The 27,072-nt window shown below is 35.9% G+C and overlaps 1 protein-coding gene across 4 annotated transcripts in view; it reads right to left on the minus strand.

The window, feature by feature from the left end:
• XPO1 (exportin 1) overlaps positions 1-27,072 on the minus strand; it is a 46,740-nt gene that overhangs the window by 11,830 nt on the left and 7,838 nt on the right. For 3 of the 4 annotated variants that reach the window (XM_038551365.1, XM_038551367.1, XM_038551366.1), the window contains exons 3-11: positions 26,208-26,309; positions 22,622-22,694; positions 6,911-6,972; positions 6,656-6,700; positions 4,691-4,872; positions 3,764-3,812; positions 3,563-3,682; positions 2,266-2,394; positions 1,427-1,585 (exon numbers count right to left, since the gene is read on the minus strand). In XM_038551365.1, the coding sequence (XP_038407293.1) occupies positions 1,427-1,585; positions 2,266-2,394; positions 3,563-3,682; positions 3,764-3,812; positions 4,691-4,872; positions 6,656-6,700; positions 6,911-6,972; positions 22,622-22,694; positions 26,208-26,309 (921 nt within the window). Of the gene's footprint in view, positions 1-1,426; positions 1,586-2,265; positions 2,395-3,562; positions 3,683-3,763; positions 3,813-4,690; positions 4,873-6,655; positions 6,701-6,910; positions 6,973-22,621; positions 22,695-25,039; positions 25,104-26,207; positions 26,310-27,072 lie in introns of those variants that run through there. The other variant, XM_038551368.1, reaches the window with a different exon arrangement.

Consider the following 27,072-nt stretch of genomic DNA (forward strand, 5'->3'; position numbering starts at 1 on the left):
CAAACATGTTCTACAACACTTCGAAAATTTTGTATATTTTTTGGTCAATACACATGTTAAAAGTTCCCTAAAAACGTATGGATATTAAGGGACATTTGATACAAATACTCAAAAGGTTTAAACAATCTATATGTCTATTGATTCATGAATGGGTATACAAACTAGGATACAATACAATGTATTGTTCTGTTATTCAGCTATAAAAAAGAAATACTGGTACATGCTGTAACACAAATGAACCCTGAAAATACACTAGGTGAAAAACACTAATTACAATACACCATATACTAGGAGTTCACTTACATTAAAGGTTCAGAATAGATAAATCCATAGGGAACAAATTAGTGGTTGCTAGAGGCAGGAGAAGACCAGAACGAAGGACCTATATATTTCAATGGGTACATCACCCTTTGCGGGTGATGAAAATGTTTTAGAATAGAGGACACTTAATAATTCTGTGACTCTCACTACAGTTGTACACTCTAAAAACAGTTTTATATTATATAGATTATACCTCAGTTTCTAAACATCTTTAGACTTTTCATCTCAGAAATGTCTGAAGACCAATTAGGAATTGAATTGTGATTATCAATTATTGATCTGGCATTATGCAGAAAACAGAACAAATTCAGCTTGTAATTCAAAATTAACATATTTTATGCATGGACAATAGGTAAGAAGAGGTCACAAGTACAAACATCTTATTTATATTAAAAGACTATTTTCTTCATGAGAGACACAGAGAGGGGCAGAGACATAGGCAGAGGCAAAAGCAGGCTCCCCAACTGAAGGCAAATGGTCAACCACTGTGCCACCCAGGCATCCCTATTTATTTTTTTTAAAAAAAGGTTTTACTTACTTCAGAGAGAGGAGAGAGAGGGGAGAGAGAGAGAGAGAGAGAGAGAGAGAGAGAGAGAGAGAAGACCCAGACAAGCATGCGGGGAGCGGGGAGAGACACACGACAGAGGAAGAAAGATACTTTTAAAAAGGATTTATTGGGCAGCCCAGGGGGCTCAGCGGTTTAGTGCTGCCTTCAGCCCAGGGCGTGATCCTGGAGACCTAGGATTGAGTCCCAGGTCAGGCTCCCTGCATGGAGCCTGCTTCTCCCTCTGCCTGGGTCTCTGCGTCTCTCTGTCTCTCATGAATAAATAAAATATTTTAAAAAATAAAAAGGATTTATTTAGGAGTGATGCATGCACAAGAGTTGGAGGTGGGGTAGAGGGAGAGAGACAAGCAGGCAGGGCTCTATCCCAGGATCCCGTGCTGAAGGCAGACTCTTAGCCAGCCACCCAAGTGCCCAAAGGTACAGACATTTAAAAAAGAAAAGGTAGACATTTCACAACAAAGGCATTTTTATAACAAGGCATTTTTGAAACAATTTTCATTATTTAAGAATTTCAGAAGCCAAAGGCTCCACAAAGCCTACCTCCATGAGTGTTTCCCTGAGATTTAACCTTTTCTCTATAAGTTGACCATGTTCCTTAAGAAAGGTGCAGAGAAACAAACTGAGATTTTGAATAAAGTTCTGTTCATCATCTTTTCCATTTGAGTATGCAAGTCGAATATTGGTATTTAAAGGAAGCATCTACAAGTTTAAACAGGGACCATTAGTCTGCATCTTAAAAAAAATCAACAAAAGATATTACTTTTAAGTACCAAGATTTCACCACCTTGTTACTGATATTATAAGCCAGACTTAGATTATTCTTCACTAGGAATCCATTGTCAGTTTACACTATAGCATTTTTGCATTCTAGTGGTTTTTAAAAATGTTACAAACAGTAAGATTTCACAAAGTATCTTTTCATTTTTTCCCTGTATCAGACTTTTCCTTCCTTAGTGTTATTAAAAAACAAGAACATTTAAGTAATTCATTTGGATCACTAAGGTAATGTATTATGGTTAACACTCTAAACAATTTCATATATACCTAATCAAGACTGTTAATGTACAATCTCTTCATTTCGGAGTCAAAGTCAGAAACAAGAGGTAATATTAAACCCCAGGTTTCCAAGCTTCTAAAAAGTCTATGTAAATAAATTCCTCGGATACTTCCAGAATCTCTATTTCAAGGAATTTCCAAATGTTCATTAGAATGTCTGCCTAATCTTATTTTAATAAATATACACTGTATAGCGATCAAATGAAGTAAAAAATATACAATCACAATAGTTATGATTAGTTATGACAGAACAGTTCAACTCCAACTCAAATTTTTCTAAGGCATTAAAATGGTTTGCTCAGATCTTAAGAGTGTTGTATTACCTGTTTTAGCTGCATCATTGTCAGTGTAAAGAGCGTTACAAATTGTTCCTCGTATTGGCTTACACTTACACCAGCAATCTCAGTGAGGCACTTCAGAGAGACATTTCGAAACATTGGAACATTCAGGAACTATTTTAAAATTTTAAAAAAAGGAAGCAAAAAATAAATGGCCTGTAATATTTTACTTAACAATTAAGAAAAATAAAGGTTTTAACAATCAGGATCATAAGATGGGAAAAAAATCAGATCAATCCATGGATATTTTGTTTTGCACATATATAGAGGAAATTTCATTATCTACCCAACAAACAGTAAATGCTTTAGGAAAAAACTGAGCCTCTTCTGATCTGTCTTCAGACATCTAAACACAAAGTCACTTAGTAATTTTCCCAGGACCCATTTTAGGACTTTTAACGACATCATATTTTATGTATAGTCTAAAAAAGACCCAAGATTTATAACTGCTCAGGATTTTAGGAGATGGGCGATACACATACGATTAACAAATGTATGGTAAAACTGGCTCTTTCATATTCTATTTGTTAAGAAAGTATGAAAGTGGCATACCACTTATGGATGGCAATTTGGTAAGCATCAAAAAGCCTTAAATGGATTATGTTCATTGATCTGACAATTATATGTATAAACATTTATGCAAAATAGACAGGTACATAAATGCTGTATTACTTAGTTTCCTCTTGTACCACTGACAATAGCAAAGTTATATATATACTTATGTATACACTGTCAACAGTAAACTGTCTCCAATATTGTAAATTCATATATTAGAATAATGTATTACCTTATCAAGCCCTAAACTACAAAACCTCAAATGTTAAGTTATAATAATCTTCTCAGTTAAGCATACAAATTTATTCCTTCTATTTGCCAAGAAAGCATCTGGAAAGATAATACAACCTATTGATAAGCAGTCGTCTCTGGATGAACAAGTATTAAGAGTTTACACAGGTATTGCATGCTGCTGCTTTAAAACAGAAACAAAAACAGGAAAGAAACCAGACCTTCCATTTTATAGCCTTAACTTACCTTACTGTGACCTATATAGCAAACTAAAATCAAATCCCTTAATAGCTGTTCACAAGGAATTCCTGAGAGTTTGACACCATTACACAGATTAACTGAAACTAAAGAAAAGTTCTTCTAAGCAGTTTCTCATATTAGACACAACATTGGTAGGTTATGCTTATAAATGCAAGCTTTTCTAGAGCAAAGACCATTAGAAATTAAAAATATATGGAACTATCCAGTGATAAGAACTGAGATGTATTCACTATACCTTATAAATTAACGTGCTGATTAACTTGGTCTCAAAAATATATCCCAGTGGAATCCAATTCAGAAATCTAAGCAATGTTTCCAAAGTTGCATGTACAAGTGGAGCATTTTGGGAATTTTCCTATAACAAAAACATACTTGTAAATAATCCTCTTCATATAATTAAGTGTTACTTTTAAAAAACGGTATCAAAAGCACTTACCATCACAAACTGACACAGCTGAAAAATTTGGGAGAACTCATTGCACATGCTAAAAAAAAAGAATTGATCAGTTTAGAAGACAGAGAAATTATTTACATACTAACAAAATTACAAAAGATTTCAGTAATTTGGTCATTAAAAACTCCAGTTACTATTTAAACACAAGTATCAACAACTTCATCAAATGTTACAAAGTTGCTAGAACTACCTGTAATATCACTCTCTCAAAGATTATCCATAAAGAAGAGGTTCCTGTCATCCTTAGTCTAATCTGAAATAATTTCAATCAGTCTGGTCTTTTTTTAAGATGTTAAATCAAGATAGTTGAAACAAAACTCTGTCCAAACTAGAAGAGGGGGGTATGTATATGTGTTTATTTATCTCTCAAATCCTACAATGTGGTTATACACAGAAACAGAGTTAAAATTATGAATACAGACGTTAGCCTGAATATATAAAGGTGAAATACCACTGTGTCCTAAAGACCGCAACAAATTTTTATTACTTGAAGTGAAAGAAAAGAAAGAGGCACATTCTCAAGATGCAGGGCTGGTAACAAATCAGTTGCCATTTGGATCCAAGTCATTTCTTGGGCTTATATTTAAGTAGTCAACCGTTTATATACAGATCCCAAAGGTTTCTGGGAATTCCTGACCTAGATTTCTTTTGCATGAGAAGTATAAAGTTATTGAGCTGTGACAATTGAAAGTGTGATATCCTACCTTTATCATCACACATACTTTTCAAACCTCCAGATTTAGAAGATTAGGTCTACTCTAAGACTATTTAAATTTGTACTAAAAAATAATTAAAAGTAATTTATCACATTAACAATCACAATTTCTCAAAAAATTATAATCACCTCCAAATTCCTTTAAATCTCTTCAGGAATAATTTAGAAATTCTAAAACAAAAAAAATTACTTGCCTGTCTTTTAAATGCTTTGCTTTCACTTGAGTTATCTGTCCACTAGAGAAATCAAATACTTCTTCACTCAAGAGTTTAAGAATCACCATATTATTCTGACAGAGACTTTCACTGGTCCTACTTGCTCCAACAATGTCACTGATAAAAGTTGGCCAGTGTTTTGGCCATTCTTGTTTTAATATCTAAAATAAAATAGATGTTAATTTAGTTTCACTTCTCGATGGCAAAACAAACTTCAAAGAACTTGTGTAATACTATAAGCAAGAGTTAGTAACACCCACACTTTTCATTTTCTCCTCCTTGACTAAGAGAGGAAATGTGTCATCCTCTATAGAATAAATTGGATAAAGTAGAACACAGATAAAGTTTTTGGCTTCAAATGCCCAGAACACCTCTCAGTTATCCCAAATGATCTAGTCTGGTTCTTTTTATTAAAGTTTAAGAGAGTCTTGAACTCACACCCAAGATCAAGAGTTGCATACTCCACTGACTGAGCCAGCAGCCATGCACCTCAGTCTAGGCTGTCCTAATAATGTGCATGCGTATCAATATTAGTCAGACACATATGTTCAAATTATCCTAAGTAGACTCAAAGTAAAACAGTTTTTTTTTTTTTTTAACATTTTATTTATTCATAGAGACACACACACACAGAGAGGCAGAGAAACAGGCAGAGGGAGAAGAGAAGCAGGCTCCATGCAGGGAGCCTGATGTGGAACTCGATCCCGGGTCTCCGGGATCACGCCCTGGGCTGGAGGTGGCACTAAACCTGCTGAGCCACCAGGGCTGCCCTCAAAGTGAAACTCTTAAGCAATAAAAAGGTGATCGACAGTGAGAGCCATTTTCTTTGGGTGGAATCTGAGCCTTGAAATGTAATATTATCTACATAAATTTCTAAGAAACAGCATTACAATTGGGGATAGAATCATCACTGACGAAAATTGGATTGTATTTCAAGTCTGTACTGTGTATTTTGTATACTAGGGTTTTTTCCTAACCCAATTATTGCCCACCTTTTAACAAGAGCTAATTTTTTTTTTCAATAAAGATTTTATTTATTTACTCATGAGAGACCCAGAGAGAGGCAGAGATACCGGCAGAGGGAGGAGCAGGCTCCCTGTGGGGAACCTGATGCAGGGCTCGATCCTAGGACTCGGATCACAACCTGAGCCACAGGCAGACTCTCAAACCACTGAGCCACCCAGGTGCCCCCAAGAGCTAACTAATTTCTTTGTACTCCTCCTTCATCCCAAAGGTAGGCTAACAACAAATGTCCTCAGTATAAATATCAGTGTGATTTAGTGAATGAAAACCCACATATTTTCATGACTTAAATAGAAAAATCTATTTTTTTCTCAATTATTTTTTAAATATTATTTATTTATTTATTAGAGACACACGGCGGCGGCGGGGGGTGGGGGACAGAGACAGAGGCAGAGGGAAAAGCATGCTTCATGCAGGGAGCCCGATGTGGGACTTGATCCTGGGTCTCCAGGATCACACCCTGGGCTGAAGGCGGCACCAAACCGCTAAGCCACCGGGGCTGCCCCTCACACACCAATTAATGTTCTCAAGAAAATGTTCTATCATAGTATGTAAATAAATAGTTTTGAAGTTGAGACTTTAGAAAGTGTGAAAAAGCATTAAGGAATGAATTCAAACAGAGATAACATGGAAAGGAAATCTGCACAGTAACAGGCAAATGAGAAAGCTCTTTAACAAATCTGATCCATATGGAGCCACAGAAGAGTTTACAGTATAGTATCTGATGTTTTGTAGCAAATTTACAATTTCAAATGTGAAACAATAGATTAACTATTATAGTTATTATAAAAACTACTAGTAGTACTACTTCAAGATGTTAGTCTAGTTACTTAATAAAAGTCCGTTTGAATATTTTGTTCCACTAATCAGCCTGAGTGAAGCATTTAATTAAGGAAAATAATGAATTGAGTCAAAGCTTACCTGAACAAGAATCATATTTAATTTCCCAATATACACCTTTTCCTTCTAAAAAAAAAAAAAAAGTTTAGATTAGAAGTCTAAAACAGGTTTAGTAAGTAAGAACATAAGCAAAGAAATCCCTTTGAGAAAAATAATTAGAGCTACTGTAAATGATTGTTGTGCATGTTTGTATGCCTGTTATAAGTAGATTTAAGTTCAAGATTTAATATTTAAATGATTTTACATTCTCACACTAATCTTCAAAAATGGTCTTACCTCTACACAAGTTGGGTCAGATGACGTCTTGATAATGAGGCCAACAACGTATTTTTTAATTCCTATTAAAAAAAGTATTCAACACTTTTAGAGCGTGCTAATAAATCTTCAGCAACAACAACAAAAACTGGGGGAGATAAAAGTAAAGTCAGATAATAAACCCCAATCCCATCAGCAATACTGACATTTTTTAAAAGATTTATTTATTTATTCATGATAGACATAGAGAGAGAGGCAGAGACACAGGCAGAGGGAGAAGCAGGCTCCATGCAAGGAGCCCAACACGGGACTCGATCCCGGGACTCCAGGATCGTGCCCTGGGCCAAAGGCAGGCGCCAAACCGCTGAGCCACCCAGGGATCCCCAATATTGACATTTTTTAATGCCAATCGCTTTCGTGCACTACTCCTTTAAAGTTTTAATTTGTTACCTTTACCAAATACAGGTTTAACAATTACAAATTATCGTCTAAGATGTTCTTTAATGCTATACTTGTTAAACATACCAAAACATAATTTTTAAATAAAAAAAAATACAAGGGACTAGTATGTTGTCCATTTATTTAACACACACATAAATTTATTTTAAAGGATTAAAACGACAAAACCCCTGAAGATGTAATTTTGTAAGCACTATAAAGTTCATGTAAAATATTTCTAAATCAAGATCAGATGTTACATTAAGGTAATCCTGGAAATACGACTTTTAACTAGTCCTCCACTACAATATGGAAGAAGGGTTAAGGAGAAAGCTTGGTTTCTAATGTTATTTACTTAAAGAGTATCTTAATACAACCTACTCTTTACTTATGGGGGGGGGGGGGGCAAATAAAGGGAGAGAATTTTAAGCAAGCACCACACTCAGAATCAGGCTCCAGACTCAGAACGGGAATCTGAGATTCTTTCTCTCTCCTCCTCACGCACGCTCCTTTTCTCTTGTAAGTGGATAAAATCTTTAATGAGTCAAATGCTGAAACTGAGCCACCCAAGCACCCTGGTCCCCTAAGTTTTAAAGTTATACTGTAAACCCACATTAACATACCCGAGGAGTTTGAGAAGTAGGATCCCTAAATAAATATTACTTACTATATAAAATAAAGATTAGTCTCACATTTATTTAATTAGCTACCAAATGATCTATGATGATCTTCTTTCAGAGCAATCTGATTTCTGAAAATACAGCTAAGACTTTCTGGAACTATGTCCCCTAAGCCTGATCCAATAAATCTGGAACTCTGGATTCAAATTTTCATGGAGAAGGGATTTGCGAAGAAACTTACCAATAAGTATATATATGTGTGTGTGTGTGTGTGTGTGTGTATATATATATATATATAATACAAATGCAATAAAATGCTGATTTGATTGTAAAACTACCTTAATCCTGAGTTAAAGTAGTAAATTTATTCCCTTTCATTTGTACTTCAAATAGGAATTATAGCAAAACTACTCATTTCCTTTCATATATTTCAAATAACTAAACATTTAAAACCATTAATTATGAAGATAATTTCTTTACTATGGAAAAACTTTATTAGTACAATAATGTCACATGAGGGCTATCAATCAATGGAAAAATGTAATGTCAAGTATCAATATTCTTAATTCATAGTTTAAGACACTTGAAAAACTGCTAGGTGCCAAAAATTTAACTGGTTTTTACATACCATCCAATTTTAAACTAGGTCATTTACATTTTTAACAGTTCTACTAGGCAAAAACCGCAATACTAAATGTTACAAATGAGAACCACCAATGAACGGCTAAGGAGAATGGCCAAATCTTTCAGAAGAAATAAGATACCAGTCAGTGTAGTCAAATTACTTCCCAAGATCATCTGACAAAAAAAACATTAATTCTGTAAACAGAAAAGCGGCAGGAACCACCAGCTAATAAACGTTAATAAATGAATAATTAAATGTACTGGTATCATTTGCACTGTGTCATGGTGGACTGAAGACATCACATGTTGTGATATCTTGCCAAAAAAATCATGAGAAAGCAGACAAACCTAAATTGAAATACATTCAACAAAACTTACTGACCAGAACTCATCAAAAGTGTCCAAGACCTATCAAGTAAGGATTAAAAACTGTCATAGATTAGGAGACTAAAATGACCCAACTAACCAAACAGTAAAACAGAAAAGGGACATTAGACAGAAAACTTGTGAAATCTGAATTAATGTCCACAGTTAATAGTACTGACCAATGTTTGTCTTACGGCTTGGTAATTTTATTATGCTTGTAGAAGTTGTTAATATTAGAATAAGCTAAAAGGTGTGCATTCTATATTTTTGGGGCAACACTTCTAACTGAAATTATTTCAAATGAACAGACTTTGTGAACACAAAATCAGGGCTAGTTTTAGTAAGACAGTAAAAAGGGAAACAATTAGGAAAATCAAATGTATTTTATTTTTGAGATTTTATTTATTTATTCACGAGTGGCACAGAGACAGAGGCAGACATAGGAGGGAAAAGCAGGCTCCATGCAGGGAGCCTGATACGGGACTCGATCCCAGGACTCCAGGATCACGCCCTGGGCCAAAGGCAGGTGCCAAATTGCTGAGGCACCCAAGGATCTCCGAATCAAATTTCAAAAGAAAGCTTCTGTATACCTAAAATTAATATTATGACAACTATAAATTTTTTTAAAAAGCTGAATTATACCAATTATTTAGGATAGCCCACAAAACAATCCCACATATCAATAGTATCTAAAATATTTAACCAAAACATAATTCTAGTATGGTTTGCCCTTCTGTTCTTTACATATAAATTACTATCACTAAGGCCTCTTTAAAAAATTGAGGAAATGGCAGTTCTAAGAAAGAAAAAAAAAACAGTAATAGAAATCCCTCTGAAACCTTTTAACATGGGAAACATATAGCCATGAGAGATTTAGTAGTTTTCTTCTTAATCTGTCATTAGGAATGAGGACAATGTCTAAAACTACTATTGCTGCCTCTAGTTGAGATATTTATTTGGAGGCTTTTCTCAGCCTCAGAGAACAAGAAAATAGGATCAAACAGAGATCTGTCAACTCTTCTGTTACCAATTAAATCAATTAAGTATCTTCTCCCTCTCTTTTCAGAGGCTTCTGAGGTTCTCCTGTAGATGGAGCAAAGGGTAAAAGATGAAAACAGGGAAAAAGTGAAATAATAAGAAAAGGAAGCTTCCCACAGACCATACACAATCTTAATTTAATGTCACTCTACAATGATTGTACTTCAGTCCCTTCAGAACACTGGAACAACACCTTTTCTGATCAAGTACTACGGCACATAAAAATGTCTGTCTAGAATCTACTACTAGTACAAAGTTTAGGTCAGTAAGTACTTTAACTTCTTTCCCAAATCCTTTCCCATGGATTACCCAAAATTTAAAAAGATTAGAGCAGCTCAATTAAGAACAGTTTTACATTTTAAGTAAAAAAGAGGAAATACACAAGAGTCATGCTTATCAAGGAAGAAAAGCCAAATGGGTAGAAGCAGCAGGAAAAGCTCAGCTTTTAAGACTTAACAGTGACATTCAAATCAATTTCTTAAAACAATGTACTTCCTAAAGAAGTCATTAAAACATTATAATCTGTAAAAATTAAAATGAATTTATCGGTTTCCTACTATTCTAAAAGTGTAAGTGAAGAAGCTGAAATATTTTTTCTTTTTTAGAGGGAGAGAGAATGGAGGGACAAAGGGTAAGCAAGAGAAAGAATCCTAAGCAGGCACCACGCCCAGTGTAGTGCCCAGCATGGGGGCCCTGAGATCATGACCTGAGCCAAAATCAAGAATTTGGATACTTAACTGAGCCACCCAAGCGCCCCTAGGATATTCCTTCCAGTAGCTTTCTAAGCTCTTCTTTGGGAATCAAGAAAATTTGACACATACATATACATAAAGATTTAAAAAAATTTTTTATTTAATCAGAAACACTGCAAGTTCAACTATGTTCTTGTTGCTCAATCATCAAGCTTTTCAAAGGATTCATAAAATCATTAACATTTTTTTTTAAATTTTTTTTATTTATTTATGATAGTCACACATAGAGAGAGAGAGGCAGAGACATAGGCAGAGGGAGAAGCAGGCTCCATGCACTGGGAGCCCGACGTGGGATTCGATCCCAAGTCTCCAGGATCGTGCCCTGGGCCAAAGGCAGGTGCCAAACCGCTGCCCCACCCAGGGATCCCTCATTAACATTTTTTAAAAAGTTATTTCTTATATATAATCTCTATACTGAACATGGGGGGGGGGGGGGGAGTCCAAACTCAATACTAAAAACAAGACTCTTATGTCCTACCAACTGAGCCAGTCAGGTGCCCCTCACTTAACTATGTTTAAAGAGAGAGAGAGTGTGTGCGCGCGCATGTGCGCGCACCACCAAGCACACAGGGAGGAACAGAGGGAGGTAAGAGAATCTCACGCAGGATCGGAGCCCAGTGCAGTTCAGTATCTCAAACCTGAGATAACTTGGAGCTGAAATCAAGAGTCCGACACTTAAGCAACTGAGCCACCTAAGCACCTCAATATCTTTTATATGTAGCCTCCTCATCCTGTTCTCAATTTGAACAAAAACTCACCTCAAAAGCTTTAATTAACCTTCAACTTATTGAAAAGTGATATAAGGGGATCCCTGGGTGGCTCAGCGGTTTGGCGCCTGCCTTTGGCCCAGAGCGCGATCCTGGAGACTTGGGATCGAGTCCCGCGTCAGGCTCCTGGCACAGAGCTTGCTTCTCCCTCCGCTTGTGTCTCTGCCTCTCTCTCTCTATCATGAATACATAAATAAAATCTTTATAAAAAAGTGGTATAAAAAATAAAGATGCTATTAGCTATTTAAAAAAGCATAGAGTGTGCAGGTAGCTCAGTTGAGCATCTGACTCTTGATTTTGGCTCAGGCCACATCTGAGGGCCATGGGATGGCACCCTGCTTTGGACTCCATGCTCAGCAGGGAGTCTGCTTGTCCTCCTTCTGCCCCTCTCCCAACTTGTGTGTACATGCTCTCTCTCAAATAAACCCTTAAAAAAAATTTTTTTAAACCAGCCATGTACAATTTCTTTAATATACACTAGTATAAAAAAAAGTCTAACACGTCATGGGAAGGCCGATTTTAACATGTAATTTTTCCAAATCTCAGAGCTTATGCATTTATCTTTTTATAATCTATTTTCAAGATCAAGAAAAATGTCTTTGACAGTCCCACTAAGAGAGCAATGTCAAATAGTCAACATAAACTTAGTAATTGGATAGCGTCAACTTTAGCTAGCTGAAAAGGTTTGATTAAAATAAGCCCCATCCATATAAATAAATAACATAAACTCCATCCTGCCTTAGAAATTACCCATCATGTTGCCAAGTCTTTTTTTTAAGATTTTATTTATTTATTCATGAGAGACAGAGAGAGAGAGAGAGAGACAGAGACGGCAGAGGGAGAAGCAGGCTCCATGAAGGGAGCCCGATGTGGGTGGGACTTGATCCTGAGTCTCCAAGATCACACCCTGGGATAAAGGTGAGGCTAAACCGTTGAGCCACCCAGGCTGCCCCATCATCTTGCAAATTATTTTCTCGGCAATAATCATATCCCCTAGGAACACCTTCTAAAAAGTGATACTTGATGAAAGAGTAAAAGAAATGCATTACCAAACCTAATTTTCATAAAGGATTCACAGAAATACCTTATAAATGGTTTAGTTTTTTGAGTTTTTAAACTAGGCTCCACACCCAGCATGGAGCCCAATGAGGGGCTTAAACTGACCACTCTGAGATCAAGAGTTAGATTCCTAACTGAATGAGCCACCAAATGTTCCTCACTAAAACCCTTTAAAATGTTACACTTCCTGATGGAGCCATATTCCCATGGAAGGAAAAACCCTACATTTAAAGGAAAGATTTTATTTATTTATTTATTTGGGGCACAGGGAGGAATATAGGGAGAGGAACATGTACACTGCATGTTGAGCACACAGCCCAAAGCCCCACGCGGGCTAGATCCTGCAACTCTGAAATCATGACCAGAGGTGAATGGAGTCTCACACATAACTGACTGAGCCACACCCAGGTATCCCAGAAGCCCTATTTTTCAATATTTTAATCATATGGTTGTACCCTTACCATCCTATCTGGTCAGTGATAGATTGCCATGAAGTAGTAACTGGAAACAAATACCAGATTCTACCTACTAAAAAAATTGCATTCTGAGACAGATTATAAAATACATTAAATAAAAAAAGTTGCACATTCGATTCTGATTCCTCTTTCAAAGTGGCTGATTTTCATGTTCTAGAGAAAATGCAACGTCAAGTAAAACTACAGACAAAACTGAGTTCATTCCAGTTCCAACCTTTGTGCAATACTTAAAAAGTATCCAAATCTACTTTAAGTTTTTAAAGTTTATTCATATTTAGGGATCTCTGCATCCAATGTGGGGCTCAAACCCACAACCCTGAGATCAAGAGTCACATGCTCTTCCAAATGACCCAGCCAGGTACCCTTATTATTTTTCTGAAGTAAAATCTACTTACAAGGCAGGCCTCAAAAACAAATCTCAGATTAAGAGTTATTTGTTCTACTGACTGAGTCATGGGCCCATCCAATTAAACTTAAATATTTAACACTCTTAAGCTCTAACAATGCAAATTTGGTACATTCTTCCATCAAAGCCATTCTGAATGACAGTAAGGTTCTTTTCTCCTGCCAAATGTTTATTGCAAAAATCTATCCATTTAAAACACCAACACTAGGACACCTGGGTGGCTTGGCAGCTGAGCATCTGCCTTTGGCTCAGGTCATGATCCTGGAGTTTCGGGATCAAGTCCCACATCGGGGTCCCCATGGGGAGCCTGTTTCTTCCTCTGCCTATGTCTCTGCCTCTGTGTCTCTCATGAATAAATAAAATCTTTAAAAAATAAAAATAAAATAAAACATCAATACTGATCAACAGAAAGATAGGCACTATAATATACCTATTTACTTCACACTTTCTTGTCCAGATGAATCCAGAGTATGGTTCCTACTCCTTACTTAATGAAATATTTCAGAACAAACAGCAAAATGAGAGACAAACAGCTAAAATCAACCAAGGAGCAGGAATTCTTAACATAGAGCCTATACAAATAAGGTAGAACCAAATTGTAATTTATCACCTACATGTTTAGTGATTTTAAGAGGAATGAGCCATCACTCTTATGGCCTCAAATACCAAACAAGTATAAAAGATACACAGAAATTAAAATTTTCTTAAGTTTATAGCATCGTTGTAATAGGCAAAAGGTGGAAACCCAAATGTCCACCTACAGATAAATCGGTAAGCAAAACATGGTAGACAATGGAATACTCAGCCATTTACAAAAATGAAATTCAGATGCTACTGAAGGCTACAACATGGATGAACCTTGGAAACATATGCTAAGTGATATTAACTGGACACAAAAACAATACTGTTAAGACTGCACCTCCATGAGTTACTTAGAACAGGCAAATTCACAGAGATAGAACGTGTTTAATAGTGGTTAACGGAGACTGGGGAGACAGTATAATGGGAGAGTTAATGTTTTATGGGTACAATTTCAATTTGGGATAACGAAAAAATTTTGGAGATAGTGGTAATGGTTGTACAATACTGTGAATGTATTTGACAATGAACTATACACTTAAAATGGCAATTACTGTCATGTATATTTCATCACTAAAGAACTTTTATTAAAGATTCAATAATTACAGTTGACCCTTGAATAACAGGTTTTAACAGCACAGATCCACTTATTTGGTACATTCTTCCATCAAAGCCATTCTGAATGACAGTAAGGTTCTTTTCTCCTGCCAAATGTTTATTGCAAAATCTATCCATTTAAAACACCAACACTGATCAACAGAAAGATAGACACTAAAATATACCTATCTAAGATATATCTTACTACAGTACTGCTTCTCTCTCTCTGCCTGTGTCTCTGCACCCCCCCCCCCGCCGTCTCTCATGGATAGTCTTTAAAAAAAAAAAAAAAAAAAAACCACATATAACATACATAATATGTGTTCATCACCTGTTTTTTTTTTAAAGATTATATTTATTTATTCATAAGAAATAGAGAGGCAGAGACACAGGCAGAGGGAGAAGCAGGCTCCATGCAGGCAGCCCCATGTGGGACTCAATCCCGGGTCTCCAAGATCACACCCTGGGCTAAAGGCAGGTGCCAAACCACTGTGCAACCCAGGCGTCCCTTCATCAACTCTTATAGGTGAGGCTTCCAGTCAAAAGTAGACTATCAGTGATTAAATACTGGGGAAGTCAAAAGTTTTACATGGATTTGTGATTGCCAGGGGGTTAGTTCCCCTAACCCCTTATACATTGTTTACAGGTCAACTGTGCTGCTAGTGAGAATGTAAAATGATACAATCATTTTGGAAAGTAGTTTGGCAGTTAAACACACATCTCCTGCATGATCCAGCCATTCTACTCCAGCTAATCCAATGAATGACAGAACGACTGGGGAGGAGGAAGGGTAAAAGAAAAGGCAAAGGCAATCACAAAGGTGAATAACTTGATTATAGTCGTGGTATCATGGGTACATGTTTAGGTGAAAAATCAAATTGTACAGTTATACACCTTCCAGCTTCTGGCAACCCTTTCTTTCCTTTTGTTCCCCCAGCCCTAAGGTTAGTATCTGCCTCCTGCATTTACTAACACTTGTGGTACATCAATGGCCCTCTCTTGGCCTTATCAAACCCATCAATTCCTTGCATTAAATCCCTTTGAAAAAACAAAAATACCATGCTAAATCCTTCATGGTGAATATTAGGGACACAAAAACATAGATATTAAGGACCCCAGTTAGGAAGCTACAGCAGAAATTTCAAGGTGATTTGAGAGGAGTACATGGTTATTTGGGGGAATGAAGATATTTCTGTGGAAAGTGACAGGCAACATGCATGCTGTGTTTATTCATACTTAGCACTGAGAAGTGCACAAGGCTTTATATACACTATCTCTTCTATCACATCCCAGCAAGGTTGCAAGGCAGTCAAGATTCAGAGTTTAAAGTATCTTATACAACATCACACTAATAAAACACTGAGTAAAACCTTACGGGTTATCAATTTTTGGTTTACCAATGTTCCAAATGAAAACAGAGAACATGTATAACTCAAACTTTAACTGCCCAACTACCTTTAAGCACCCAAACTTTCATAATGTTCAATTATGACTTATTACTTTGGACTGTTCATAAATTCACCATTCCTCTTCTCAATATCAACAAGTTCTCATCTGTCTCATGAAATGAAATGAACCATAAGCGATACATCTTAACAGATTAAATCATGATCCTTTGGTTTAAAAAACAAAACAAAAGGCTACCTTTATACAAATAAATTTTTTTCCAGGGACGATCAAAAGGGCTGCCTCCTTCTTTATCATTTAAATTTTCTACCTGAAGTTCAAAAATTATTTTTAAAAAGGGAGAGGGACTAGCTAGATAATGAAGGCTGATGTGCAGCCAAGACAGAATCAACATCATTGACAGTCCTAGTGTACACCTTTAATCACTTCGGTGACTAACAACCAGTCCCTATTTGGAAATTATTCTATTCCAGGTATTAAAATTTCCCCTTCAACATAGATCAATGGAACAAAAGAGAGCCCAGAAATAAACCCATGCTTATTTGGTCAAAAAATTTTTTTAAAGATTTTCTTTATTTATTCATAAACACAGAGAGAGGGGCAGAGACACAGACAGAGGGAGAAGCAGGCTCCATGGAGGGAGCCCGACGTGGGACTCGATCCCGGGTCTCCAGGATCACACCCCAGGCTGCAGGCGGCACCAAACCACTGCGCCACCGGGGCTGCCCTTATTTGGTCAATTTATCTATGACAAAAGCAGCAAGAATATACAATGGGGAAACACACAATCTCCTCAATGAATAGTGCTGGGAAATCTGGGCAGCTATATCCAGAAGAAAGAAATTGGACCACTTTATTACAATACACAAATATAAATTCATGATAGATCGAAAACCTAACCATAAGACTCGAACCTGTTCAAACTCCTAGAAAACACAGGCAACTATTCTCTTGAACTTTGACATAACAACGTTTTTTAGATATGTCTCCTCAGGCAAATGAAACAAAAGCCAAAACAAACTATTGGGACTACATCAAAATAAAAGGCTTTTGCACACCAAGGAAAACATCAACAAAACAAGATAACCTATTGAATGGCAAAAGATATTTGCAATGATATATCCAATAACGGATATCAAAAAAACCCATAAAAAATTTACACAACTCAACATCAAAAAATGAAACCCAAAGAATCTGATTAAAAATGGGCAGAGGACTTGAATAGACATTTTCCAAAGAAAACAAATAGCAAACAGACACATGAAAAGATACTCAACATCACTAATCGCCGGGGAAATGCAAACCAAAACCACAATGAGATCATCTTACATCTGTCAGAATGGACAAGAACTAAGGAGTGTTTGCAAGGATACGGAGAAAAAGGAATCCTCCTGCACCCCTGATGGGAAGGTAAACTGGTGCAGCCACTGTAGAAAAGTGTGGAGATTCCTCAAGAAATTATAAATCCCATATGATCCCATTATTCCACCATTGGGTATTTACTCAAAATGAAAACAATTCACAAAGATCTATGTACCCCTATTGTTTACTGTAGCATTATTTACAATAGCCAAGATACGGAAGCAACCGAAAGTGTCCATCGACAGATGAATGGAAAAAAAAAATGTGGGGACACATACACACAATAGAATAGTACAAAAAGAATGAGTTCTTGAAGATAAAATGCTAAGTGAATAAAGTGAGACAGTAAAAAGACAACATACCATTTTACTTATATGTGGGATCTAAAAAAATAAAAAAACAAAACAAAGCAGAAATAGACCCAAAAATACAGAGAAAACTAGTAGTTACTAGAGAGATGTTTAGGTGGATGGGCAAAAGGGGTAAGGGGAACTGGAATGTACAGGTTTCCAGTAAAAAATGACTAAGTCACAATGATAAAAGTGTAGTACAGCACAGAAAATACAATGATATTATAATAGCATTGTATGGTGACAAATGGTAGCTACACTTGTGAGCATGGCATTATGTTGTACACCTGAAACTAAAACATTAAAAATCAACTACACTGCAAAAAAAAAAATTTTAGTTAAAATAAAAATTCTCCATTTTTTCCAGTGAAAAATGGAGTCTGACCTATAACTTGAAAATATTTGCTTCAGAACTTCAAAGATATTTTATGTAAACATATAATTTACATATATGCACGAGCAAAAGTATTAGGGAACTTATTAGGCCCTTGAAGTAGAGGAATGAAGTAAATTGGGGAACACTAACAGCAATGATTCATGGAGTAATTATATACCAAGCATAAGAATGCATTCAGCAGGGGCACCTGGGTGGCTCAGTTAGTTGGGCATCTGCCTTTGGGTCAGGTCATGATTCCAGGGTGCTGGGATCCAGCCCCGCACTGGACTCTTTCCTTGGCAGGAGCCTGCCTCTTCCTCTCCCTCTGCCCTTCCCCCCCCCCCCCCACACACACTCTGCTTGTGCTTGCTCTCTCAAATAAATAACTGAATAAAATCTTAAAAGAGGGGGAATATGTAATCAACATTCTTGGATCCCTGACATCATTAAGCTTATTTATTTGGGGGTAGGGGAATGACAGCCACGTGTGTAAAATGCTATGGTGAGGAGGGAAAACATCAAATGTAAATACTTTCCTAGCCTAAAGCAAAATAATAAAAACCAGAGAAATTTAGTAATTTTGTTACATAAATCTAAATTTGTTAGACGTTAGATTATGAGACTCTATCTCCCTTCTTAAAAATTAAAATCTAACTTTATCTTTTAAAAGATTTTATTTATTAATTCATGAGAGACACGAATAGAGAGAGGCAGAGACACAGGCAGAGGGAGAAGCAGGCTCCCCGCAGGAAGCCCGACATGGGACTCCATCCCAGGGCTCCAGGATCAAGCCCTGGGCTGAAGGTGGCGCTAAATGGCGCTAAACCGCTGAGCCATCCAAGCGTCCCTAATTTAATGTTTCTGAAACACTTTTACTTGGCTAATTTTTATCTGTTGTGTATTCTGCCTTTTGAAATTTCATTCGTGATCCACCAGAACAGGATACACTAAGAGAAATAAACATCTATCTCAGTCTAGAATTTAGAATTGTCAGGGATTTTCCTGGCAGAATGCCTTAGACTAAAGGGAAAACTGCTAATGCCATTGAAAGAAAAAGAAAAAGAAAAAGAAAGAGAAAGAGAAAGAGAAAGAGAAAGAGAAAAAGAAAAAAGAGAAAGAAAAAGAGAAAAAGAAAAAGAAAAAGAAGAAAAGAAGAAAAAAGAAGAAAAAAGAAAAAAAGAAGAAAAAAGAAAAAGGAAAGGAGAAAATCTAACATATACTTATGGACAAGAACCTGAAAGTAGATTAAAAGAACGCTAGATTGGAAAAGATTTAAGTTATTTATCTTAAATAACTTAAGATATTGGTCAAACCTATTCTACCTTTTTTTTTTATTTAAAAAAAAAATTTTTTTTTTTAATTTATTTATGATAGTCACAGAGAGAGAGAGAGAGAGAGAGGCAGAGACACAGGCAGAGGGAGAAGCAGGCTCCATGCACCGGGAGCCCAACATGGGATTCGATCCCGGGACTCCAGGATCATGCCAAAGGCAGGCGCCAAACCGCTGCGCCACCCAGGGATCCCGTATTCTACCTTTAAAATACATCTAGCACTCCCATTTGCATAAAGGAGTTCATTTCAAGGGCCCAATATGATCATTATTCCCTTCTTTTAACAAGAGTAGCGCTCACTATATATACCTAATTTAACCTTTTTTCTCCATACGTGTATTATTTCCCACTTTGATATAGGGATATATTTACACTCTTAATTCCTACTACCGCTTTCTACAAAGCAGATACACAATGTATGTACCAAGCAAATAAATATATATGCTAAGCAAGTTGGACAAGGAATAGTTAAACGGAGACAACAGTTCTAAGAGTTACAGACCAAAAAACTATATACACTATTTTTGTGGGTTGTACAAATTTACTCCCAATACTTTAAAGAGGAAGGAAAAGTAACATGCAGAAATGTGAGTGTATTTTGTGAGATACAAAATCTTAAGATTTAGAGAAGCCTCTCAGGATTGACAATGTTGAAAATTATTACAAATTAATACAGCACTGTATTTTTTACCTTAAAAATACAAATTACTAATACATCGTGCAAGGCTATGGTTGTCTAAATCAAGTTCACAAACATTCTCTGGGAGACATTTAACATGTTCTTCCTTTTTAAAAAGATTTTATTTGACAGAGAGCGAGAGAATATACGCACAGTGAGGGGGGAGGAGCATAGGGAGAGGGACAAGAAGACCCTGAGGACCATGACCTGAGCCGGCCGGTATCAAGAACTGGACGCTTAACCAACTGAGCCACCCTGGCGCCCCTTACATGCTCCTCTAATAAGCCTGTTACAGATCCTAGAAGTTATACCACACTTCTTCCTCCATATAATGACCTCACTGACAATGGTAACCATTATATGAGCAGTAAAGTAACTCAGGTACTTTTAGAAAGTTTATACCACGCTTAATTACTAGTCTTGAGGAGAAACACTTGTGAAAAGGTGATTCTGATAAATCTTTTTTATAGATACAGGTGTTTGAGCAACACAGACTTTAAGTGGACAGATCCACTCATCTGTGCATTAAAATATACATACAGTATTGTAAATGTATATTCTCTTCAATTTTCTCAATAACATCCTTTTCTCCAGAAAGGTTATGTTACATAAGGATATAGTATGTAATACATAGCATATACAAAACAAGTGCTCATCAACGGTCAATGGCGAGGCTTCCAGTCAACAGGAGGCTCTTAGTAGTTCTATTTTGGAGAGTCGGAAGTTATATATGGATTTCCAACTGCACGGAAGTGGTGGTGGTAGTGGTACCCCGACCCCTATGCTGTTCAGGGGCCAACTGTACTGTTTGCAGAGAAAGAAGTGTCTCACTAACACAGAACAGGAACACAGGCGTGAAACAGAACTCTTTTTTAAGTCAGGCAGAATAACCACCACCTCTCTCCAGTTTTTTCAAACGTGATACATTTTTCAAAAGTCTTATGTACCGTGGAGTATGTGTACATTTGAATCTTATGCATAAATATGAAAGCTACTATGTCTTTAGGATAAAAACCAAAACATACAACTCCCATTTGTGTAGAAAGCTAAAAATGTCAAATCCTCAGGGAGACCGTTAGTAACAAATAGAACCCATGAACTTGATAAGCCAGTATGATTTTAAACCTTTTTAAAGCCGGAAAAAATATTGCAGGACCATCTAGTACAATCGTTATGTGAGAAGAGGCAGGGGTCTAGGTGTTTAGAAACAAGAGACTTAACCAACAGCAGCCGAGGAACAAGAGTCCGCACCTAAGATCCCTAAAGAGCAATGGCAAAATAAGGAGGATCTATTTGGGCCACACAGCCAAACTGTACTCATTACCTTAAGAGGTCACACATCATCATCTAGAACGTTTCAACCCAAAATAAAACATTTAAATAGGAACCTTTTTTGGAGGCACTACTTCCCCCTGTACTGTCATTCTTATTCTATGGTTTATGGTACAGTAAGGATATTGCCATTAAAAACTGTCTTACCTCTAAACATGCTAAAAAGATACCAACTTTCTAGATAAAGACTAGCTGAGTAAATCCAGGTCACTTTCCCACCATAAAGATGACATGAGAAAGCAAGTGAAAGACAGAATTAAAGACCAACAGTCAAATAAAGGAGACCTATTTTAATACAAACTTAAAAGGAAAACAAAAACGGCTACCCATAGTAACACTTAAGACCAGGCTTATATTTATGTATTTTTCAGAGATTAAACAAACAAGTGATATAAAGTAGGTGATAGAGGTAGAATATGAAAACAGTAAGTAACTGCATCAATATACTCCAAGACACTATACTTGTTCTAAGTTTCTTAAACTAGTTGAGACAAAGAGTAAAAGTTAATTATGACAACAGGCACCAGCACATCTTCATTTTCTTTTCTTCCCCTGATCTAAAAGTTGGTTTCTTCTAAAGCAGCCCCAGAATTTCCAAAGGTAAAGCTTTGTGATTTTTTTGTTTTTAAGCAGGCTCCATGCCCTGTGCGCCCCAACTCAGGGCTGGAACTCACAACCCTGAGATCAAGACCTAAGTGGAGATCAAGAGTCGGATGCTTAACAGACTGATCCACCCAGGAGCCCCAAGTTTTGTGATTTTTAAAACCTTGTTTTTCCTTTGCTCTGTTAAATTTATGTACTATTTAATGTGCTACGATACTTATCACTCATCGATTACTGTTTGGCAAACTTAAAACTACGGATAAGAATATATAACAAAATTTCATCCACTTCAGTCATAGTCCTAATTGATATTGTTTCACCACAGCTTTTATTGTGAACAGTTTGACCACTTTGGTCTCCTCTCTCTCCCAAAGAACAACCTTTTTCCTCCCCTGCCCCAAATATAAATAGAACCTGCCCTGCCACATGACAAAGGCTCTAAAAGCAGTAATTTCCATCAGAGCATAATAAACTATTAAAGATTTAACACCCCCACCCAATATTCAACTATAATAAAAATGTCAAAATAGTAAAATTCTGAATTTACAATTATTTAAAACATTTTCCTACCTTCACACTGGTTCCTTGGAAGAATCTTCCACCTTGTTTTTATCACATTTTCCAAAATTTGTAGTCCATAATACTGAAAATGGGAGAATAGAAACATGTGAATATATTGCTATAATACTGGCAACTTTTAGGATTCACAAATGGACAGACATTCACACATTTACATCTAAAGTTTCAAAAACATTATGCTACCAAGTTTAATTACATATATTAAACAAGGATCTATTCACCCATATACTGAGTTTTCATGCATTTTCCTCATTTTATTGTTTACTACTCTATTTAACGTCCTGCTGTTTATACATGCTCACACCAGGAGGAAGAACCAAATAAAAAGCCCTTTAAGCAGCCAAATGGGCTTATCTGTAGAAGGAAAAGTAGCAGCCAAATATGAATTCACAGCATAAATGACTGCTCATAGGCTCACGTACTTTAACACGACCAGGCTCCTAAGAATTTAGCAGCTTGGATGCTCTCAAGCTTCCTACCATCCTCTAGGAGTTGTAAGCTCTTGGCCAAGTATTAAAGTATTGTCACAGATACTTTCTATAGAAAGTGTTTACAAACATCACTGGTGTGTTACTTAAGGAGCAGCAAGACAGCCCACGGGTTTAATTTTAAATTTTAATCCCACCCTTACATTTGCTATTTCTACTAATTTAAAGATAAACTTTTGTGCACAGTCAAAAATAATATACAAACGCATGTTGCAATCTGTATTTACCTTTCAGGTATTCCTTCCTAAATATAAAAGTCGTAACTAAAAATATGAGAAAGTTAATAAATACAGATACCACTTTCAAGCCATTTTGTCCCTCCTGCTGATTACTCACTCTAAATAGTCAACAACGTTCACAATAATTTATAATGCTATAGGAGTTACTACCCAAAATTATTACTATGACCAATTAGTGTGGATAGACAGGAGGAAGAAAAGGGACAAAATTGTTGTGGTATGTTTCAATTGATTGAATCAGGGAAGAATGAGCTATAATACCTGAAAGGTAAACTCATTCATATAGACACAGAACCTCAGATTGCAAGTTTTGGCTGAGAATAAGAGTTCATCTTTAAAATGGTTAGTCATCACACAATAAAATAGGAGCATTAGTATTTCAACCAAAGGGATCATGTGAATGCTCATTTTATCCAAAGCACAATATAGACTGTCCCGAACTACATTGTGCTCAATAGTAAACGTTTTTGCTGTTTTCTTTCAACATTTTATACTTAAAAAAAATTTTGCCATTTCCACTAAAATCCTACATTTGCAGAACATTCCTTATAAAGACTTCCAAAATAAAAACAAAGCCAAAGCAAAATTCTGAAATTACAAATTTCATACCATTAAAGGGTTTCATAATCAGCAGTAAATACTGAAACTTTCTAACCTGTTCGTTTACAACCCCTTTATAAGTCTAAGTCTCAGAAAAATAGAATAGGCAAAAAAAGGTTTCTTGATTAACTGAAATTTTAAATTAACTTCTGAGAACACACTACTCTAAAAACTTTAAGTTTTATAGACATGAAATGACACTAGTTTTACTGAGTCAAAACAATACACTTCTTACTACATGGAATATATATCCTCATTAATTCTCCACCAATTAAAAAGATCTTTAAAAAACTAAAAATCCACCATAAATATACCACTTCAAAAGAAAATAAAAAATATATATACCACTTCAAGAACCAAGAGCCTCAGTGATAACTTCACCCTATTTAGCCAGTGTTTTTCAGCTTACACTACTACCCTGCTTCCTTTATGTTTGATACTTTGTTACCTAAATTACCTATTTACTAACCTTTAGTCCTTTCTCCAACTGTAAAAAGGTATGTATCATAAGCTTGCTGAAGATACAATTCGTATTTTCCTTTCTGCCATACCAGCTAAGGCAGTAAACCCAATAAAAGCTTTCCATTAAAAAAAAAAAAAAAAAACTTTCCATAAGTCAAAGGAATACAAAGATCACCTTCAAAATATCCTAAACCGCAACCTGACACAACCTCACCTAGATATTAAGACTACATATGAAGAGAATTCACATTTTTTGAAAGAGTATTTTGTTTAAAAAAAAAAATCCTTAGGTGCTAGCTAAATCTGAGGACCAATGATAAATGTCTACTCTGGAAATATCCACAAATAATCCAAACACCACTATAAAGAATGAATTACATTTCTGCTTTACATCTCAGGACTTGAGAAATCCACTGCTGAGTTATGAAGATGAGGGACAGATAACAGCAAAGACTAAATGAAAAAATAAATGCATGAAATGATCCCTATGGTAGAAATTTCTACTGAGCCCTTAGAAATACTTATTTTTATGCATTGAATTCCCCTTTCCCCTCCCACCGCCCATGAAACAAAAACAATTGATGAACAGAATTCAGTTAAAGGGAATCAAAAGGGTAGACCTTGTGGAGGCCTGCCGTCAAAGCCTAGCTGTGTCAGTTGCACAGGAAGACACCCCTTTTCTTCCTATTACAAGCAATCAACATAATGGAACATTATGATTAATATCAGGTAGTGTTAACATCTTTAAAGAAAAAAAAATGATTGCATAAAAGCCAAATGTCATAGTGCATAAATTTAGCACCAAATCATTTGTAATTTATGTAAATTGAAGAATTCTTTACCTGTTGCTTTCTTTCTGTTCCTCTAATCATCTCATTTTTCACAAGACAAATTTGAGTTTTTAAAAATACTGTTGATAAATCAACTTAAACATTAGTAATGTCTGTCAGTATAAAAAGCAAAATTTACCAGGCAAGCAAACAGGCAAACACTATTATGTTACTTAAGGTTAGCACTTTGAGGAAGTTCTGGACTGTATTTTTGCCCTAAAATTTACAAGATGCCAAAACTAATTAATATTTTAAAACTGTTAATTAATACAGTCTGATTTCAGAAACAGATGTGAAAATGGCTATTTTCTGTTTTAACACAATGTATACCAAGTGGAAACCTTGTGTGTATTAAACAGAATGCCATGCATGGTATTTTATTACTTTAAGGCAGTTTAAAGAGAAGTGTGAATCATCAAGCCTAAAACAGTCAAAACACATTTTGATCAACCCTTCTGTTCAAACTAGGAAAAAAGGACCCAAATTATAACATTCTTCAATTGCAAATAAAAACTGAGTGCTGTCCCATTAAAAGCATTGGTACCATGGAGCAGGGTTTTATGCTGCCCACACCACTTGGTGTTGGAGGTGCCTAGCCTGTATTATATTGATTACTTGCCCAAAATAATTCCTTTGATGTTATGTTTCATCTCTGAATAACATTCAGAATTTATGCTACTTAGATCTGTATACATTATAAAAACAAAAAAACAAAAACAAAAAAAAAAACCACCAAAAAAGCCACCTTGCATACTAGTCCCAATTACAAAACTTCATTCATAATTCTTAGGACTATTTGCAAGAATTAATTCTATGTAAGAATAAATTTTGAAATAAGTTAACAATATTAAATAATTTCAGATAACAAATGCTAATACTAAAAATGAGATACCTTCCTCAAAGTTTTTGACTGGAAGAAAAGAAGAAATAATGGATTTTAAAACCACCACTTGCTTACTTTCGTGTTCATATTCTGTGAAAATTCCAAAATTGTGTCGACTCTTGTCCATGCATCAGGATGCTCCTTTAAATGTGTCAGTACTTCTTGAGCCATTCTTTGCTAAAATGTTATATAAAAATAATTTTAAGCTCACTTTTTCTTTTTAATCATTAAAATGGTATTGAACAAGACACAAATCCTAAATAGGGCTGTGATTATATATTAACTTTCTGAAATACTCAAGAAATAATTATTCCATATAGAAATAAACGTATCCATTATCGGAACACGTATCCCTTTAAAAGTTTTTTTTTTTTTTGCCATCTATTTGGTATTCTCAAAATGTCACTTAAATTCAACTGATGTTAACAAAGACTTCTCTAATGTAAAGGAGTCTCAGCACTTACAATCAACTGAAGGCAACATATAAAAATTCACATATACTTAGATAATTATATAATGGTATCCCTTGCCTTAGAAGTTACCAAGATATCTCAAACAAACTTTACCTATAAAAATCTATTTCATGAGAAGACTGATAAAAACCAGGACTAAGTAAAGCCACAAACCTCAAATACCCATAGATATAAAAAACAAGGCTCTGAAACCCCTTAAAAAGTCTTTTTTTTTTCCTTTTTAAAGATTTTATCGGGCAGCCCCAGTGGCGCAGCGGTTTAGCGCCGCCTGCAGCCTGGGGTGTGATCCTGGAGACCTGGGATAGAGTCCCACATCGGGCTTCCAGTATGGAGCCTGCTTCTCCTTCTACCTGTATCTCTGCCCCTCTCTGTCTCTATGAATAAATAAAATCTTAAAAAAATATATTTTATCAATTTGACACAGAGAGACAGCGAGAGAGCACAAGCAGGGGAAGCGGCAGGCAGAG

The sequence above is a fragment of the Canis lupus genome, chromosome 10, assembly GCF_011100685.1.
Source record: "Canis lupus familiaris isolate Mischka breed German Shepherd chromosome 10, alternate assembly UU_Cfam_GSD_1.0, whole genome shotgun sequence".
NCBI classification, from domain to species: domain Eukaryota; kingdom Metazoa; phylum Chordata; class Mammalia; order Carnivora; family Canidae; genus Canis; species Canis lupus.